The sequence below is a fragment of the Pelmatolapia mariae genome, linkage group LG16_19 (assembly GCF_036321145.2).
Source record: "Pelmatolapia mariae isolate MD_Pm_ZW linkage group LG16_19, Pm_UMD_F_2, whole genome shotgun sequence".
Taxonomy (NCBI): Eukaryota; Metazoa; Chordata; class Actinopteri; order Cichliformes; family Cichlidae; genus Pelmatolapia; species Pelmatolapia mariae.
In genome coordinates, this window is record NC_086241.1 from 58,665,643 (window position 1) to 58,678,612 (window position 12,970).

The 12,970-nt window shown below is 39.2% G+C and overlaps 1 protein-coding gene across 12 annotated transcripts in view; it reads right to left on the minus strand.

Moving 5' to 3' along the window:
- Positions 1-162: 162 nt before the first annotated feature.
- The window catches only part of LOC134645051 (TRAF2 and NCK-interacting protein kinase-like), a 57,512-nt gene continuing 44,704 nt past the window's right edge, over positions 163-12,970 (minus strand). For 7 of the 12 annotated variants that reach the window (XM_063498300.1, XM_063498297.1, XM_063498295.1 and 4 more), the window contains 17 exons: positions 12,711-12,817; positions 12,423-12,538; positions 11,762-11,859; positions 10,655-10,723; positions 9,591-9,688; positions 9,352-9,454; positions 9,060-9,209; positions 8,859-8,955; positions 8,530-8,700; positions 8,279-8,422; positions 7,881-8,015; positions 7,141-7,241; positions 6,793-6,942; positions 5,991-6,008; positions 4,963-5,122; positions 3,713-3,852; positions 163-2,982 (listed from right to left, as the gene is read on the minus strand). In XM_063498300.1, the coding sequence (XP_063354370.1) occupies positions 2,899-2,982; positions 3,713-3,852; positions 4,963-5,122; positions 5,991-6,008; positions 6,793-6,942; positions 7,141-7,241; positions 7,881-8,015; positions 8,279-8,422; positions 8,530-8,700; positions 8,859-8,955; positions 9,060-9,209; positions 9,352-9,454; positions 9,591-9,688; positions 10,655-10,723; positions 11,762-11,859; positions 12,423-12,538; positions 12,711-12,817 (1,941 nt within the window). In that variant the 3' untranslated portion in view covers positions 163-2,898. The remainder of the gene's footprint in view (positions 2,983-3,712; positions 3,853-4,962; positions 5,123-5,990; positions 6,009-6,792; positions 6,943-7,140; positions 7,242-7,880; positions 8,016-8,278; positions 8,423-8,529; positions 8,701-8,858; positions 8,956-9,059; positions 9,210-9,351; positions 9,455-9,590; positions 9,689-10,654; positions 10,724-11,761; positions 11,860-12,422; positions 12,539-12,710; positions 12,818-12,970) is intronic. The other 5 variants (XM_063498304.1, XM_063498301.1, XM_063498303.1 and 2 more) reach the window with 1 other exon arrangement.

Genomic DNA, 12,970 nt, shown 5'->3' on the forward strand with positions numbered 1-12,970 from the left:
TCTTACACACGCACACACACACACACGCATTTGCTGTTAATGATATACTTGAGTGAGGACTGGACAAAGTCTGAGGATCAGACGTGATACGAGTGTGCAAACTTGCAAAAAACAACTGACTCTCTCATAAACATGTTTAGAAAGCACACAACTCGAGAAGAGTAATGCTAGTTTCATTTATTTCTCTCTTACAGCATCTCTTTTACAAAACAAATAAATCCCAAAACAGGACATTAGTAATGCTCTTTTAAAATAAAGAAAACAAGAATTAAATTGAATAAAGAATAAAGTGGTTTCGTCTTTGAAAGGAGAAACCTCAGTGTAATGACAGTCAGCATTTTCCAATGAGGGGAGCGAATTAAATGATTAACAAACACCTCAATAATGCCCCATTCCCACATGATCATTAATCAGACACAGAAATGCATGTGTGCACACTTACACACACATGGAAGACAGTGGTTTCTGCAGCTAAGCTCTTTATTGCTATAATGTTAGAGCCTGCTCCCCCTAACAGAGATTGGTAACCCTAAGTTACAGGTGCACAGTAACAGCTACTACTGTATATGGATGTGTAAAGAATCCTTGAAAATACAACAGAAAACATTCAACAATTTAACAGAAAATAAGAACTTCAATCAGAGGATCATTACATTGAGAAACATGTCCATTTTTTGTGAACCATAAACCAATTTACTGAGAAATCTAAGAGCAAAGTTATTACAAAACAGGAGTCCATCTTTTTAAGCTCTGACTTTAAATTTAAACCATCACCAGGACTATTATATGTGGCAGGTGTGCCAGCTGGTTGCATTTAGGTTAAAGGTGTGAGTTTTAGGTCTTTAGTGGTTTTAATTTACTGCTCATGCAAAGTCTTCACATTTTTATAGTTACAGTAACTGAGTTCTACATGAGCTGCCCGAAGCTTGTCTCCAGGTGGTGGGTTGATGACGGTTTTAATGTAAAGCCAAAATCGCCTCAATTTTGACAAGTAAAATCAATTTCATAATTTTGATGATTGAGCTGTGCAAAGTATTTGGACATATATGGCAAAGTTTCGTCATAATTAGTTGCTCCTTTCAAAGAATAATCAAACTCTTAAATTTGTTAATGTACATCTCCATAAGTGGAGAAAAATAACATCGCCAGTGAGTTAAGTTAGATAATAACCTTCACAGAGATTAAAAAAAAAACCCAACCAAAAACAAACCTGTAATGTAACCATATAGGCCAAAAAAAGCTGTAATTTTTTGGCCTCTGATTAAGTTTTGCTTACATCATGCTAGGCACTGTACAAACAGTTAGGAGCCAAAAATCAGAAGAACCAACCAAGGAGGAGCATGATTCAAGAAGACCCCACAGTTGTTAACAACGAGTGCTTTCACATGCACACAGTATTTGGGATAGTAGCTCATATCCTGTTGAGGCTATGAGCTCTTTATATGCATTGTCATATTTCTGCAGCTAAGTGGCTGTAAGAGTGAACAGCCAAGACACTACTGTGTTCATGGAAACACACAAAACACCCCCCTCCCCCCCAAAATCAGCCATTAATATTGCCTATTTTAAACGTATGGTGTTCAGACACCAACTCATAAACTTCATACTACGAAGATAAAATTATAAATCTGCATGTAAACACACTCAGTGTTGCTTTGATCAGATTAAGGTAAGTTTACACACAAAGACATGAATTACTTTATTCTCGCTGGACATTGATTTCAATGTCCAACTTTGATTGAGACACACAAATTCACACACGCACGCATACGTACACACTAAAATACACTCCTGATTTCAGAGACACAGATGTGCTGTACATTTCATCAAACTTCAAAGACTGTCTGACTCAAAACTGTCCCACAGAAAAATAAAAGAACAGAAATAAACAAAACAAAAAAACCCCACTCCCATTGCTCGTTTAATATTACAGTATATCTGATGCAGCACCTTCAGAGTTTAAAGACGTAAAAGTGAAGAGATCATCATCACGATGTTGGCGAAAAGGGGTGAGGTGAGGAAGGAAGGAAAGGAAAACAAAGAAGGGAAAGGACCAGTGATTTCATTTTAAAGGGACACAGATATCATCTTTGCATACTGTTAAGACCAACCTGACGGCAGAATGTCTCACCGCATCTCTATCGGTGGCATGCGATCGAACATTAAATCACAACTCGGTTTTCTCAGAAACCAAAAGATAGTGAGGGGAGGAAGTGGAGGAGGAAGGGAGTGTCAAAGGAGAAAGAAAATCAATCAGGCTGTCTGCTTTCATCGCTGACATTCAAAGAGGATTTGTCATCTCTCAGCTGCTCTCCCTGCACCGTTCTATTAGAAGTATATTTAAATTTAGATTAAATTGTATTCATATATTGCTTCTCTCTGAGGTGTAGTAGTATTCCACATACAGTGTATAGGAAGTAAAGAAATTGATGAATATGGGTCTCAAAGGACTAAAAATGACTTTTGAGCTACCAAGATGGATGGGGGGGGGGGGGTTTAAGAAAGGTCAAAAGTGTATTTCTACATTTGTCAAACACTTGGATGCACTGGTCAGTTTTGAGGGAATAAAGACAAAAATTGAGCTACATAAAAAGAAGAGTTGCAGAGAAACAGGGAAGAAGAGATTGTTTGGAAAGTCGGTGGCACCAGTTTGCCAGTCAGCTGGATGGCTTCTGAATGACCCGGTTTAATCTAGAATAACTTCTGTCTTTATTTAGAATTGGTCTTTTTCCCACTAAAATAACTTCTTTTTCTCTCTCTACACTTTGTTAGCCTCTCCAGTGTTGCAACAGTTCATTTGTGGCATCTCGGTGAGTCGGGTTCACTTGTGAGATGTGTGGTGGGACAAGGTCGGCTGCCACCAGTGGGAGAGTGAGGCAGAGTGAGTAAGGGGAGACATCACCAGTTCATCATAGAGTTTCTGTTCAGCGTCATGAAGAACACTTGGCTGCTACCTCCTGAGCGCACGGATGCAAAGAATACCTGGATAAAAAAACATAAAAAGCATGTGTTCTCTGTGAACATTATTTTACAACAACCAAAAAGCACAATTATTATTAGCAATGATGCAATTGAATTTACTTTTATCAAATAATATGTTATGTGTACTCGAGACATCACCGCCTACAAACTGTGACATATGTATAGGTATGTCCAACCTGCATCTAAAACTCTTTTTCACTAGAAGGGACCACATCCTGAGTTAGGCTAGGCTACATTTATTGAAAGATAAGCATATATCCATATAGCCTGAAGAAGGCATTAATGAGGACTGGCATCAGCTCCTGGGCTGAGCAGATCCACAGTACTAATGAGAAGTGTGGGAAATGAGAAAGGAGAAGGAGATAATAAACTGCCTGGAGTGCAGGGAGGCATATATAAACCATGGGACTGAAAGGGGAGTGTATGAGATATGGTCCCACTCTTGAAATACAGCAGTATTATTCCCAAAATGCTAAAATTATGCGTGGCAGTTCATTCAAACTTTGTTGTTTGGTTATGTTTCGGGTGCACTGTATAATAAACTTAGTTCTTAGAATTCATGTTTTAAAATCTTCCATATGCAAATGTGGGCTCTGCTCTATCCATACAGAAAAGCACTGCAACCATCAAGACACTCGAGATAGGTCAAAACCAGAGCAAGTAATGTTAGGTAATTTCACAATATGTGACAAGTGCCACACTAGTCCAAAGCAGTAAGTCAGCATATTACCTTGTCATTCCGCTCACACAGGAATTTTAGTCTCTGGGCTCTCTTGTGCATAAAAACTCCATCCAGGTGACCCGTTTCTACAGAACGGATCTCTATGGCTTTCTCACCCCAGCCCATAATCTGATTAGAATGAATATAGGCTGAAAAAGAGAAAAACTTTTAAAAAATATGTAAAACAGTGTATAATCAGATTTACATACAGTTCATTTCCTTGTATATATAAAAACTTAACAGACCACAGTGTAGAAAGACTTTATAACTTTATTACTCACATATTTTCTTTTCTTGAAAACTTAATTAGCAAGTTATGCAATGATGCAATGTTTTATGCTGACCTATTCTTTGTACTTTTTCCACACTGCACAGAAGTAAGAGGTCAGAGGCAACTATTGAGCAGTTCAACTGAAACAAAATATATTTCATGAACAACTCCTCGCCAACATGGCAGTTCTTAAACCTTGCCAGTTCAGCTCATGGGACAGATTTTAATAATCCAGGTAGAACTAGCATTATTGTACTAATGTAACACTACTAGCCATCCCATGATAATACTTTCTGCAACACAAGAAAGAAACAGTATTTTTAGAGTCTTTTCTGGAGTTCTCAAACATACAGATGCATGGCAAACACAAAGAAAAGCAACATTAAGTGTCTTATTAGGGTTCTGGGACACCACATGCTGTCACAACAGTTTCAATGGGCCTTGACATCAATTCTCCAAGTGGAAAGGAGCATCATGTGGAATATAGGGATGGAACAACTAGCTTGCAAAAATATATATCATCCTTTTGTGTTCAGATGATGGTGGTTAAGAGCTATGTTAAACCCCACAGGTCTACTCAAAACTCAGAACAAGTTTGCATTGGTTTACAGTGGACCTACCTACTGTTACAATTTAACGCAAACCATATCAGTGAACTGCTTCACTATAAGAGCTAGTGGTTTCTATTCATGATTCCTCATTTTTGACAGCCTCTTTCTTGTTTGTACTAACGAGTTTTAATGTTTTAAGCACAGTTCTGAGAGACCTCCCTATCGCAACACACACGCATGCACACACATGTAGGAGCTGAAATGCATATTAATATTTCTTTACTTCATATTTTGCTAATTTAATTTAGATCTTTGAACTGGATATTTCTCTGTGCTGCTTTAAGGTCTGGACTGAATTACTCTATAATTACATAAATTTTAACAGAAATCTATTTTAATCAAATGCATTAATAAATCCACATGTAGGTGGGGCTTACCAACAGAGGTAGGCATCTCTCCCCACTGTAGCACCACGTCCTTGGTGATTCGACCATAGGTATTGACATAGACACCCTCGTCCTCGTAACACAGCAGCATCTCCATTCCATCAGTCTTTGGCAGCACCACGATGGCATGGGGTGTCACCTGGCTCTGGATCTAATACAGATAAACACATGCAAGCATTTCAGAGGGTTTAATCAAATCTGTCAACTTTAATCATAATCTACATTAGATTAAAATATTATAGAGCTTTCATCACTAGAATTTAAGCTGTGGACTGGCGTGGGTTTTTTTTTTTTTTTTTGGGGGGGGGGGGGGGGGGGGGGCGGAATTGGACTATATTCTATAATCCTCAAACAAGCTGCCCAAATATCTGGAGCCTCAGACCATCAAAGTCTTTGGTTTGCTTGAACCTGTATACTTTCCATTTGTGGTGCCTCAGAATAAGTGTTGTTACTTGTGTCAGCATGCTATTTCATGGTAGTTACCTGAAAGCAGTTTGTGGCAGCCAGATGAACTCTAAGACAACAATTCAGGAGAAAGGCAAGCAGTGAAAAAACTCATCTTACCCCCACAGGAATATGCACATACATTTACAAAGGCACTCAAAACACAAACTAGCTTTCATGTATTAATGAATTTAATTAGTGTACACAAGCTATCAAATTGTGGTGGTACTGATCTGTGAAAGTCAAGTGCATACCATCAGGTATGCCCAAAACCTGACTGCAATACAGTCAATGAAACCCCTGTTTGACTGTAATACAAATTATTTTCTTGCATGTCAGCTTTTGTATTTTTTAACTTTAAATTTTGCGTTTTTGTTCTTGTTGGAAGTAAGTACATGTTTCGAGAGCCTTGTGCTGTCTGCTGTGGGTAAGACAAATTTGTTCACCAGTTTCTGGTTATCTAATATCTACACTACTGAACTGCATATAGGCACATGTAGCTGCTGTGTATCCACTACAGGGGTTTTACTAAAGAACTATTGATCTAATCTAAAAGGTGGATAGCAGGATGTCACCTTCATCTGTTTGGCACACTGGAGGAGGAAGTTGTCAGGGAAGGAGAGAAAAAAGAAGCATGGGTGAAAGGTGGAAACAGCAAAACATGCCAGTGATTAAGAATATTCGGGTATTTATCCCCATGTACAGTATGCATCACTGCACGGTACAACAGCTCAAGAATAACATGTCTCATCTGTGGTTCATCATGTCTACTAAAATATTGCCAAGAAGTTAAGATTTGGGCTGAACTGTCTTTGACCTGGATTTGAATTAAAGCATGAGAATAGTGTCCACTATGGAACAAACTAATCTGCATGGAAGAACCAGATTTAATTTTTCACTGAAGCATACAAGAGGAAAATTAGTGACTGTCTCCCAACCTTCAAAGAGTGGAGTGGTTAAAATGAATAAGCTGATTTTTGATAGCAATTCTAAAGTCACATTGGGAAGTAGGTGTTCCTTCTTTATGCTCTGTAATAAAAGCAAGCAGTTTACATGAACAACCTGATTTCTTAACAAAGATAATCGAAGTACTACACACCAAGTGAAGCAAACTACAAAAAATGATAAACTGATGCCTATATGTCTTTTATTCTGACATTCAATCATCCAAGTAAATTGTTTCTCATGAAAGATCACTGTATTCCAAGAACCAACATGAGTCAATCCTCATGAAACAACAGATGAGTCAGCGTTGGCTCGAGCGGCAGTAAGCAGGTAACGGTTGAAAAAACTTATGAGTGAGCTGTGGATGCTTACAGAAAGAGTCCCATTGATAAAGCATGTTTAGACATATTTAGAAAGTAGTCTTGTACTTACATGTGAGGGAATGTATATGTCATAAGGGTTGCCTGAGTCCACATCAATGACATGGAAGCCCACGCTGGAGCCATAGATGACCTTTAACCTCTGACCTTCTTCTACCGTCAGGTCAACCAGCTGGGGACGATGCTGTAGGTCTGTAAATGACTGAAAGAGAATGACACACAGTCAAGGGAGGCGTGATCAAAGAAACAGAAATAAAATCATAAAGTCAATCCATGAAACTGTATTTACAAGGCCAACAGTCATATATAATGCTGTGCACGCAGTAGACATGCATTCTACTTATGCGTGTGTCCAGTATGTTTTTGAGCACTGATGTCATTTCAGTTTTTACTTCTTTACCTTAAAGGCCATGAACTTGTGGTAGGGTTTTGGAGCCCAGGCATAGATTTCCACTGAATTTTTCAGAGCAATCACCAGGAACTTGATCCTCTCATATTTGACTGCAAAGATGACAAAGACACATTTAAGGCAACAAGAAATTTGAAGTAGCCTTACATTGGCCCAGTGTATATAATGAACACTCAGTTTTATTTATTTAGTATCAAGGAACTCTTTATTTAGGTTCGTGCTCCCACAGCATTTGCTGGTTGGGATTTCCTAAGAGACTTATGTTGTTAGATTTTACTTTCTAAGTATTGCTTAATCCTTGTCTCAGCTATTTTCATGGCAGATCTCCCAAATATCTCCTATGCACACCTTTTCTTGGCCATGTGATATGATTCCTGCCAGGTTTCTTGAGAAGATTCTGGCTAAGATCTCACCCTTTGCTTTGGTCTGTTATCAAATTGACTCTTTCATGTAGTTCATAGCTTCTTAAAACTCTCACCATAGATACAATGGATTCATTTCCAAGCACTGACTAATTTTTAAAATTCTCAAGAAAGCTCTTGCACATCAGCTCCTTCAACAAGTTGGGGTTTGAGAAAATTCCAATCAGGTATTCGTCAAAATCAGCAGCAAATTATAATACCCATTTTAATTTTGGTTTATAAATTTCACAGCAGGTTAGATAATACCACTTTAACTACAATGGCCCTTCAAATTAAACTTTATTTTTATTCATACAAACAGACACTTACCAACTTTATAATGCACACAGCCTTCCAGTTCTCCTACGGTAATCCAGCCCTGCTTTTTCTCTACTTCTGGGTCGTTGTGCAATATTCTGTTCCTCAGCCAGGATAAATAGTAGACACGCAACTTATTCTTTTTCCCTGTGAAGGTAGGGGCAAACAGGAAAATGAAATCAATCAAATTAGTATTAAAATGATAATAATCAAATTTTTTGTAAAACAAAAAATAAATTAATGAAAGAATCAAAAGCAAATGACCTCTTGCTGTAAAAGTGAGATAAAAAGCTTCTTATGAAACAGATTTTGTCAACATGTCTTTTACTACCTTAATGTCTGTTACCTGTACCTTAAGTTAAGGTACAGGTATGAGCGTGTTGTGCATACTGTATGCATATTAAACCTACCAGATATGGTGACCAACACATTGAGGCCCTCTAGTACATCCATCTGTAGGAAACGCCTTCTGGTGATCAGGTTATAAACTTTTCCCTGTCCACTTCGGTCGAGCAGCATGAGACCATTTTCTGTCCCCACTAGTAGATTCACACCTAAACGTGCACGGATAAGAGTTGGAGTCAGAGAAAAGCAAACAAAAGCACACAAATAGAATATTTTGCTTTCTGTAGTGGGTAAGATAAAGGCTACACCGTCCTACCCCAGAGTGCAGCACAAAGGATCTCGGAGTTAAAGCGTTTCTTGTATTTGCGGATCTCTGGCGTGTCACTGTGGGGTCTGATGTTGGTGGGGTTGACATTTACCACAGAGATCTTCCTGGCTTCATTTAGTCGTGCCTGCTCCTGCCTCAGCAGCTCATTGGCAAACATGGCTGCCAAGACAAAGACGAACAAAGACAGAAGGGAATGTGTGATTGGTATTATGGCAACAATGATGACAGGTAAGAAACGCCTTTTTCCACTAACAGATCATTTCAAAGACGGAGTTCACTGACTGACATTTAATTAAAACTCTACACTATCCCACTACCTGCTGCTGAGTTCTCATTGTCATCACTTGGGGAGGTCTGATAGACCCGTGGATCAACGAATGGAGTAAATGATGCTTTGGACCCACCAACACCAAACTGTAAGACACAACACAATCAGTAAGTCCAACAATAGTCTACCTAGTGTGACATAAACACACAGGAATCATTGTTAAAGTGTGCAATTTGTGCCCGTGTCTCACCTCAGCCATGTCGCTGAGCTCCTGCAGGGCTGTGGTGGGCGTCGCTGACGGGGAGTTGCTCTGTTGCACCAGGTCAGGGAGGTTACCATGGTTACCATGATTTCCAAACCCGTTACTCTCACTATGACCTCCTCTCCTCCTCTCCTCTGCCTGTGTGACAAATAAAGACATATAAATATCAAGAGAAGTTAGGAGAACAGAAAGATGAGCACAAAAGAATATATTGCTCTACAGCAATAACAGTTTTGTAAGTGTGTAAGCATGTTTGAGTGTGTGCATGCATATTCGTCACCTCTCTCATTACTAGAGTACTGTCCTTCGAGCTGTTATACGCATCTCCCAGAGAGTCTTCTGTCAACCCTCCATATGACTCTCCACTGCTCTGCACTGCTGGCCTGCAAGAAAAATACAGAGACTTAAATATTTAAAGTTAAAATTACACTAACACGCTACTGGCATTGTGCTAATCCCAAACCTACGAACACTAGCATGTCAGAGCAAGAGAGAGGAAACATAAAGGCAAAAACGTACATTATGCGGGGAATATCGCTCACAGCAACAGTTCCGTCTGTCTCCCCATCTTCATCGCTGCTCTCTGATTCTTCACTGGAAGACGAGTAGTCTGTCACCTGTGTCAATGAACAAGAAGTAGAGAGAAAAATTTACTTTCAAACCACTGAGAAGCAACACTGATAAGAGAAGATTTACGGTTGTATCTGATTCCCTCTAGAAGTCATTTAGACTGCACCAGAAATATACGGTTTGGTTTATATTGTGCGAACAGTGAAGAATGTGAAAAAGAGAACACAGATCTTTCATGTTGTTCTGCTAATGTGCAGCTGGTGGCACTATTGCACAAATGCATCATAATTTTGGCATCAACAGCAAGAATGAAATAGACTGCAAAATAGCAGATATGGATGCAAGTGTGGTAGTGGGGTATGGTTTCTGCTCAGTCGTATAAAGAGAAGTGGGGCAGAGTGGTGCAGTCAGCAGTGTCAGTGAAGGCTGAAGAAAGTCATTATAGGTCAGTTATTATTATAAGTTGTTTTGCCTAGCAAGATCTTTTTTTCCCCTTTTTTAATAGAAAAAAATTAATGATTTTTGTGAAGAAGAAATTGCACTGCAAACACAATTGTTAGATCTCATAGATACACATATTCTGTTCTTTTTAATATATATAAAAACATTTTTAACACAAAATAACAGTCACTTTTAAGTTAGGTTGAACCTAAAAACATGCTAAGCCATTCAAACAACTTGTAACTTTACGATTAACCTGAGATTACTATAAATAAGCAAAAATATATTTAAAGCAATGTTTCTTTTAGACTGAATCCCATCGGCTAATTACAATTTAAAGTTGTATTGTAGCAGCGGTCAGAGATATCTAACATGACAGAGTCTAATTTAAATTTTTACTGTTTAATAACGAACGAGAACTTTGCTTTGCACGTTATCTCTACATGAAGATTTGTCACTACCATTGTACCTGATTAACATCACAACATAAACAGGCTTTTAGCTTTGTCTATTCTCCATCCTCAACTTTTTATTTATGTTTGAATTTAGAGAATTTACAGTTGTCATTTTACCTTCACTGGAGGTCTGCTTCCCTCCTCTACCCTTAGTTCTCTGAGTTCCTTAGCTAATGCACTTAAGTCCTGTGAACAAAGGACAAAAGAGGAGAGAAAAAGTGATTTCATTCAGTCTCAGAACCTCAAGACTGAGAGACCAAATCACACACAAAGGGCAAAGGAAATGGAGAGGGTCAAAGATTCAGACAAATAATGACCATCAAGACTAAAGGCCAACTTAATTGCTGTCACATAGCCATCTGAGCCTGTACACAAGAGCCATGGAACAAGAGTGCTGATTTGGCAGTACACTTTTAAAAAAAATCTTAACAGTTAAATTCTAACTTTCAACATGAGGATTGATCAAAATCAGCACTTTCATTCACTCACAAGCAAGTATGACCCTTGAGAACACAAGTCATAAGAACAGAGAAAGACATATAATCAAGCTTTATAAACTACTGGAGTGCAGAATTACTCCACTCTACCAATCGCCCCCATGCCAACTGGCCCATGGTTCCTCCCCTCCCTCGCCTCCCCATCACCCAAGTCGATGGATCAGACCAAATCATGCAGACAGGGGGAGGAATTATTACACACGGTGCGCTTACCAGCTCCTCCTGACCAGTAACCGTGATAATGGAGAAACAGGAAAAGAGATTCAAAGACTGTTCAGGTGCTTTGCAGTACACACATATTCACACACGCCCCCACCGAACACATGCAAACCCACACAGGCACGCATCCAAATATACACTTTCTCAGGTATGTGTGTAGAAGCACACATGCACTGCTATTGCCATTACACCCTGATATGTCAGCGTAAAAAGGAAACATCATCTTCTTGTGAAACCCACTAACTCCATCATGCCAGGGGAAGAAAAGGGGCTCTGAAGATCAAAGGAAAACCAGAATAAAGGAAACGGGAGGGGGGGGCACAATATTCACTAACCTCATCTATGGCTTTCTTATAGCTCTGAAGAATAGAAGAAGAAAGAGATGGGAAGAGAAAGAAAGATCAAGTGAATAGTAGAAAAAGAGAGGAGGAGGCCTGTAAAAGATTCCCAGAGAGGAGATGCCTGTGACAGAAAGAGGTTCTTTGTGTGTCTGTGTTGTTTGACTCACGGCAGGTCTGCTGGGTCTTGTTGATTCACGTCCCTCCTCCTGCTTGAGCTTTGCTTCTTGATTGGCTCCTAGAGGGGATCCCTCCTGCTTGGTTTGACCTACCAAAACAAAAAATGGTGATTAAAAGAAAATTAGCAGTTTAACTTAAATCTAGATATTAATTTACTGTGAAACTCATTAATTAGAAATTTTTTTATTTTTCTCCATCTGTATTTATTCCATCTTTAAGACGGTTTGCTGTCAACAGAGTTGAAAAATAAATCCAACTAATATCAAGGTACTTCAACCTTTCTATGTGTTTGTCAGAGGGAAATCCATGCATATCTTAGATATCCCTCTGGCCTGTTGTTTGACACCTCACTCTGCGCTTCTCTCTATCTCCCTCTCTCATTTCCTCTCTTCAATCTCTCCAGAGGCCCAGAGTAACAGGGCACATCAGACAGGTTGATCGGTGCAGAACTGCAATGTCCTGCTGATAGACTTGAAATCCATGTCAATGTATGTGGAGGTACGCATACACAGTATGTGTGATCCTCTGCCTACACATTGTTTTTTTTCTAGTTTACTTACAAGCATTCACTTGATGTTGATGTTTGCCAGATTAGGTTTTGTATGTGTCTTATGAGCCTGTATTATGTGTTTAAGAGCTTGGGCTTTATACCTCTCCTCTCAGCTGAACCTCCCTGAGATGAAGGGGACGAGGAAGATGATGAGTTGGAAGAGGTTCTTTGCAGCATAGCGTCCAAAGAGAGTTCAGAGCGCCGCAGGTCAGGGTTGCTGAAAAAGGATGAAAGCAGACATGTTAAATATGCGGTATCTACATACAAAAGTTTTTATTTCTGTTTAAACACACTAAGGGATTAATAAAGTATTCTGATTCTGATTCTGATAACACATGGGAACTGTTACAGAAAGTCATTCAAAATCAGTTTGCTACTTTGCCCTTTACCTTGCCCTTATGAGCTGAGAACCCGTCCGAGGACCCAGACCTACTCCTCCATTAGGAGAGTTTTTCCTGACCAAGGCTGGGGAGATGGAAGTGGTCCGTTGGGGTACCTGGACAAACACAGAAACGAGATAAAACTTTGCTTTTTCTCCTGGAAAAGTGTTCAAAACATGTATCCTCGTCTTTCTAAAGCACACTACCAATCCATGGCAAAGAGGGACATGGTAAAACACCATGATGTACAGTATAGCATGAATTTGTCA